Source organism: Mycetomoellerius zeteki, unplaced genomic scaffold (genome assembly GCF_001594055.1).
Source record: "Mycetomoellerius zeteki isolate Tzet28-1 unplaced genomic scaffold, Tzet1.0 scaffold827, whole genome shotgun sequence".
NCBI lineage: Eukaryota > Metazoa > Arthropoda > Insecta > Hymenoptera > Formicidae > Mycetomoellerius > Mycetomoellerius zeteki.
In genome coordinates this window covers 14,972-22,280 of record NW_017257859.1, presented here as the reverse complement: position 1 = coordinate 22,280, position 7,309 = coordinate 14,972, and the positions used below count along the sequence as shown (strand labels likewise).

General features: G+C 34.1%; 1 protein-coding gene across 1 annotated transcript in view; it reads left to right on the top strand.

The window, feature by feature from the left end:
• Positions 1-454: 454 nt before the first annotated feature.
• Positions 455-7,309, top strand: part of Ire1 (serine/threonine-protein kinase/endoribonuclease Ire1) — a 15,672-nt gene continuing 8,817 nt past the window's right edge. The window contains exons 1-12 of the mRNA XM_018459481.1: positions 455-1,100; positions 1,445-1,565; positions 1,651-1,693; positions 1,850-2,229; positions 2,579-2,783; positions 2,957-3,201; positions 3,293-3,639; positions 3,740-3,894; positions 4,042-4,325; positions 5,234-5,530; positions 5,834-6,006; positions 6,219-6,410. Coding sequence (XP_018314983.1) covers positions 1,029-1,100; positions 1,445-1,565; positions 1,651-1,693; positions 1,850-2,229; positions 2,579-2,783; positions 2,957-3,201; positions 3,293-3,639; positions 3,740-3,894; positions 4,042-4,325; positions 5,234-5,530; positions 5,834-6,006; positions 6,219-6,410 — 2,514 coding nt within the window. The 5' untranslated portion in view covers positions 455-1,028. The remainder of the gene's footprint in view (positions 1,101-1,444; positions 1,566-1,650; positions 1,694-1,849; positions 2,230-2,578; positions 2,784-2,956; positions 3,202-3,292; positions 3,640-3,739; positions 3,895-4,041; positions 4,326-5,233; positions 5,531-5,833; positions 6,007-6,218; positions 6,411-7,309) is intronic.

Here is a 7,309-nt window from a genome sequence, read left to right as displayed (position 1 = left end):
TTAATACATTTTATTGTACTATTAGGTAAAATATGTATTTCATAATTCGAAATATTTGCATTTCATTTTTATATTTCAATTAAACTAGTGTACAACGGCTTTAATATGCACCAGTGCGCACTAGTTCTTCCAATCGAATTCGCCATAATTCACTTCAATGGCTGCGTTCAGCAGAACGTTTGTTTTGCAACTGTTGTAAGTTTCCTTCGCGCTAATTGGATCATACTTTTAGATCTAGAAGAATGGTCCTATCTCAGCAGACAATCATAAAACGGTTGCAAAACTGTTGAGTCTGCTGAACGCAGCCAATATTAATATGGACGCGAACTCCCGTAAGGATGTCGGTCTTTAATAGTATCTCATCGGTGGCAGGAGCCATATAGGCCTATGCAGATCTGTCGATGTGTGTGCTTGCGTAGTATGTATGTACATACATATGTACAACTACACACTGCTACACAATCAAACATATATATGACACGTGTCCATATGATAAATCTTATGAAATTGTACGAAATGTGCGTGTCATTACACATACGCCTCTGTAAAACTGATTTTGTCGATTGAATCTCTCGGAGATTGCAGAAAAGACTCGTAATGCAATGAATAAAATATATTTGTTACGATGATTATATTGTTTCGGCTACATACGTATAATCATCGCGATACAACAACGCAAGCGAACAGTCTGATGATCACGTAGTTTTTTTACAAGACGATCTTGTCCGCGGAGCGAAACCTTGTACTCTACTGTTTTGTACAGTTTTGCACCAAGAATAAAGAGGATGCAAATGTACAGATTCGCGGATTTAAGAATGTGATCTTTGTTGTGTTTTGGGGGAGATTTATGGCAATCATGTTAACCATAACAATCTGCAATAATTACGAACCATCTTGCTCCAAAGCTACGTAAACTAATGCGTTGTAATGTAACTGCATGTATTGTTACATGGAGCAAAACTTATGCCGAGAGGAATTCATCCGTATTTGTATATCATATAGTCAATGCTACATGAAGATTCTTTACGATGCAAAAGTGGATGTTATGGCTTGTTATTTTGACGATGCTTGCATTCGTCACAGGACAGCAAGTGGTAGATGTATGTAATATAACTTTTTTTGTTAAAAGAGTTTCTTTAGAGAACTATTTCTTCGTGGTAAACAAATAAAGGAAACAAAAAAGAAAAGAGACAAATATAATCTTTTTAGAGTTAAACTTTTACCTTATATCAAAAAACATATTACATATATGTATTGTGCTTTTAAATTATGGGAGCTGTCATACTGTCATTCTTACGATTAAAATTGAATTGACTTAAACAATATTTATATTAGAATTTTATTATTATATTTATTATCTTTTGTTAGTGTATATTAAATATATTAATTCTATTATTTTTGGCTCGTAGGCCTTCTTAACATATTTCTTTTAATTTTATATTAGAATTTTAACACCGAACTGGTAGCAGAACAAGATGACACTCTCCTTTTATTTTCTACACTTGGTGGATTGCTTGTGGGTGTTGAGCAGAGGTCTGGAAAAATACGATGGCAACAAGATGATGGTAACAATTAGTTATATGCTAGATTACATTAGGAAATTGAATTTTATTGTTTTGTTCATCATATTTATGTATTGGTATGTTTTAGAACCTGTGGTCAAAGTACCCATCAATTTATCGGCAAGTAAAATGTATGTATTAAGTTATATTGTACATTGATGTATTTGTAATAAATGATTATCGATAAGAAATATATAAAATTTTGATTATTAGTGATGTTTCATTTGTTAAATAATAAAATAAAGTGAAATATTTTATATTTTTATTAAAATGTTTGTGATTTCCAGGCCTATATTTCTACCGGATCCCAGAGATGGTTCACTTTATCTCTTTGGCAGAGAATCAGAAGCATTGAAAAAGTTGCCATTTACCATTCCTCAACTAGTCGCCAGTAGTCCATGCAGAAGCAGTGATGGTATTTTATATACTGGCAGAAAAATTGACACATGGTTTAGTATTGATCCAATGACTGGTGAAAAGGAGCAGCTTTTAAGTTTTCATAAAGTGAAAGATACATGTCCTTTGGAAATGCAGAATACTATTTTTGTTGGTCGCACGGAATATAATATTATCATGGTGGATAGCAAGCATAAAGACAGAAAATGGAACGTAACATTCTATGATTATTCCGCTATGCAAATGGGACCCGATGTGATAGAAAATTACGGTAAGCTCTTTATTTTTATAAGACACAACAATACATTTTAGAGATCACTGGATTGTTAGCTATAAAATATTTAATATATATTATATGTATATTATACTGTGTTACACATGTATTATGGTTGTGTTACAAATTTACTGCCATATATAATATTGAAAATGCTATAGTTTACGTTATGTGCACTATAGATTTTCAGTACTGGCAGTCAATTTTGGAACACAGCCTTTAATGTATGATATGTGCGTTATATACATGTTTATACATTATGGTACATTGTGTGCGTGCGTATATATACACTTAGCATGTACACGCGTGTGCGTGAGTGTACTGAGGAAATTTGATTTGATTTCAGATTTAGTGCATTTTACCACAAGTTCTACAGGTCGTGTAGTGACCTTGGACAGTTTAGGTAAGATTCTTTGGAAATTGGACTTGAAAAGTCCGGTGATAGCCATGTATACTGTAACCAAAGATGGATTATTGACAATTCCTTTCACAAGTATTGCCGATTCGTTGTTGGAAAAATTTGCGACAAAGCCGACTGACGTTCAATTGTTGTAAGTTAGATCAATGTTTAAAAAGAAAATAATTTCACGAAAGACAGTTTGGCATAGAATATATGTTTGCAAATTTCATATATAATATGTATAATAGTTAACGATTAAAGTATCTCTCTCTCTCTCTCTCTCTCTCTCTCTCTCTCTCTCTCTCTCTCTCTTTTCTTCTTTAGCCCAACTTTGTATGTTGGACAGCATCGATATGGTCTCTATGCGTTACCATCGCTTGCTGATTTGGACACAACAATTATATCGAATAATGTAGGACACTTATTGCTGGAGGGACCATTGGTAATATCGCATCTTCACGCAGATAATAAAGTACCATTGCCAGGAGATTATGTTTTAATTTCTAATATTGACATAGCCGATGATGGTTATCAAAGCGTTAAACGTACTGAAAATGTCATTACATTAGGTAATGTACACAATTACAATTACATTATATGTATATCATACATATATTGTTGTATATTTTATATCTTTCATAATGTTTGTGATTTACGTAGGTCATTACAAAGTACCCGCGGAATACAAACCACAAAATCAGCTCCTCCAAATAACTGGACGATCTGATCCAATAATTTTGGAGACTTCCACGTTGAATATCACTGGAACTAAGTTATCTGTCGCCGTGCAATCGGATACGTCCAACGATACTGTACAGTCAGAAAATAGTCAGAATTGGCAGAGAATTATATCAAAAATGTACAGCACGACCAAATTTTGGCTCATTCAACAGGAAAACATAGAAGTGAAACTAATCATAAGTGTAATTATATTGACAATTAGCATAATAACTTATATTGTAGTTTGGTTTATATATAAGCAACGTAAGAAACAGCAATTGTCGCAGGTAAGACACTGTATTATAAGATTGGAAAATAACAATGGAATGCAATATATCAGTATTATTAAATTTGAATTAAATTAATGAACTTAAATTAATTGTCAAGTGTTCACACGAAAGCAGTCGTACGTATTCTGGTAAATCAGGCAATTTGGTTGTTATGCCGGAAGAGATTGGCGATGGCTTGGTTAAAGTGGGAAAAATTACATTCGACACGGAACAAGTCCTTGGCAAAGGATGCGAAGGAACATTTGTGTATAAGTATGTAATATTTCTAATTCATAGTGTTTATGGAGAGATTGCTGTATATTTTTTTATCGATAGATATATTTATTTATAAATATTAATCTTAAATTTTAGTTTTGTCTATCAAAAATACACTTTATATATTCTTATTTCTTTGTTTAGAGGTGAATTTGATGGTCGTGCTGTAGCTGTGAAGCGCCTGTTACCAGATTGCTTTACATTTGCGGATCGAGAAGTAGCGCTTTTAAGAGAATCGGACGCTCATGCAAATGTAGTTAGATACTTTTGCACTGAACAAGATCGTATGTTCAGATACATCGCCTTGGAGCTAGCAGAAGCAACTTTGCAGGATTATGTGGCGGGTAAATACAGGGAAAAGATATCTGTGAAAAATATTTTGCATCAGGCCACATCTGGCTTGGCACATCTTCATTTCTTGGATATTGGTAAGTTTAACTAATTTTATCAACGATAAACTTTAACTAATTTTATCAACGATAAACTTTAACTAATTTTATCAACGATAAACTTTATTTTCAACTGTTTATAATTTGAAAACGATGGATTTCTGAATGCGGCTTTTTTTAGCTGATTCCAAATTGACGAATTTATTTACAAAAAATAATACAATGGCCGGTATTTATGTCGGTTCTTATATCAAGGCCCATTTTAACTACATGCCTTGTTTATGCTTCGGTCTTAGCCTTAAAATCCTGAAATTCAGCCAATGGAATACAGGTTTCAGTTAAGACCAAGTAGGACCAATTAAGACTGGCAGCCCTATTGGCTGAATTTTAGGATTTTAGGGTTAAGACCGAAGTATAAACCAAGCATTCATTCTAAGATGACATAAATCAGTCAGAACTGATTGGTATTCATGGTCGGTTCTTATTTCAAGATCGTCTCAGGTAATGTCTTAAGGTGCTAACACTCTGCTTTGGAGTCGGTATTTATAGTCGCGTGATTCTTATATTTAAGATTGTCTTAAGTACAGTCTTAAGATGTCACAAACAAATCAGAATGTCGCACGCGTATTAGTGTCTTATTACTTAAAATGGTCTTGAAATAAGAACGGACTATTTCCGTTCCTGCAGGCCATATACCGGTTTGGGATTGGCTTGTAATATCCTAAAACTGTACTCAAGACGGTTTTAAATATAAGATCCGACTGTGAATACCGGTTATAGAGCTGTATTAGTAGTCTTGAGACATTACTTAAAACAATTTTAAGATAAGAACTATGAATACCGGCCGATAACTTTAAAATATCTTGTATAATAAATTCATCTTTAATTTTGTTTCATTTTTTTTGTTGGAAAGAGTTAATTTGTTTTAAAAATTTTTGCATATGTAGTTCATCGAGACATTAAACCTCACAATGTCTTGCTCTCTGTCCCTGGACCTCGTGGAGAGGTACGCGCTATGATATCAGATTTTGGATTGTGTAAAAAACTCCAGCTCGGTCGCGTATCATTTTCACGGAGATCCGGAATCACTGGAACCGATGGCTGGATTGCACCAGAGATGCTAAATGGAGAAAGGACGACATGTGCGGTCGACATTTTCTCGCTTGGTTGCGTTTTTTATTATGTTCTCTCTGGTGGTAAGCATCCTTTTGGTGATCCATTACGAAGGCAAGCTAATATCCTCTGTAAGTAACAATTGAAGTAAAATTTCCAATTGCATGTACTTTTCTTTGGTTCATTTATGTTATTTCTTATGTTATTTCTTACATAGTAACCGTTCGATATATTCTATAAATCAAGCCGAGAGAATGCAATAACAAATATACAGAAATGATAATAATTCTACAGATTATTGTTATAATTGAATATACATTTAGTCATTTGTTCAATTATATCATCGTTGTGAAACTACTGCATGAAATGTCAATTATATTATAATAATTGTTTGTTATAAGTATATTTATTGTATTTGTTTCTGTTATTTATAGGTGGTGAGAGCAATCTAACAGCGCTCCAGGAAGTGTCTTCGAGTGACAGAGAATTAGCTTTGTTGCTTATCAAGGCAATGATATGCAATAATCCTGCTGGTAGACCGCCAGCTTCAGCAATTTGTAATTATCCAATTTTCTGGAATTTAGCAGAGATTCTGGGTTTCTTTCAGGTACAAAATACAATTTACAATAGCATTTTTCAAATCTGTTTCTTATTTGCGCTTTTGAGAGAAAAAAGAAAGAACATACAGTTTAAAATTCATTTTCGAGTTATATCTTATAAAAAATTTAAGATTCTCCTGATAACTACTTTAGATTATGATAGACGAGAAATCATGTGAATCTTTCCTTCATTTTGTCACTATTGCAATTTATGCAACAGGATATTAGCGACCGAGTGGAAAAAGATCATTCCGACAGTCCGGCTTTAATAGCATTGGAAACTTATGGTGAGCGTGTAACGGGAGACGATTGGAGATTGTATATAGATTTCGAAGTTGCAACAGATTTGCGCAAATATAGGAGTTATCGAGGCGAGAGCGTAAGAGATCTACTCAGGGCTCTACGGAACAAGGTTAGTGAGAACGCTAGTATCTGAAGACATGGTAGTCTCGGCGCTAAGGTCCAATGTCCACGATGCTAGAAATCGGTCCGAGTTCTCAGATCAAGAAATGTGTAGCCAATCAGCTTACAGTTTCTACGGAAAACCAGCAAGTTGATTGGCTACACATTTCTTGATCCGAGAACTCGGACCGAGTTTTAGCATTGTGGACATTGGGCTTAAGACAAGCGCAGCGTCATCGCGCGAGACACTGCCGTGCTCCTTTACGCAATAGATATAACAAGACTATAACACAAACGTTCCGTGTTATCATGTGTTTAGTTATATTAATGTTAAAGGGGGGAGCCATAAATTACTATCTTTTACTTTTTTGCTTTCTTTTTTTTCAATGTTTAGTTTAAATTCGCTGAAATTCTGGTATATTATACATATATGCAGAATAATAATCAGAATGTTATTAAAATTATTAATTTTTTTCAAATATGATAAAGAACGCCATGAACGGTCAAAGTTAGATGTTTCGTATAATACATTATATATTCTTTGAAACGTCTAACTTTGACTGTTCATGGCGTTCTTTATCGTATTTGATGTATTCATACATACGGTCGTGCTTAAAATTCTTATAATTATTAATTTTTATTATTTATGAGAAGAAATTACGAAATTTATAGGATTTTATATATACAGGGTGTTTTAAAAAAACGGATCGAAACACAATGGGGACGTAGATTGGATCAAGGGGAACAAAATAGTTTTGTACCATTTTGCATTTTGCAGTTGACGCAATATTTAACGAGATATTAACGTTTAAAGATAGGCGAATACAAACGTCCGATCAGCCCACTCATGTACTGCTGCCGGCAGGACGGCCTACCGTCCCCACCGATCGCATGACGCGCCGGCCGAGC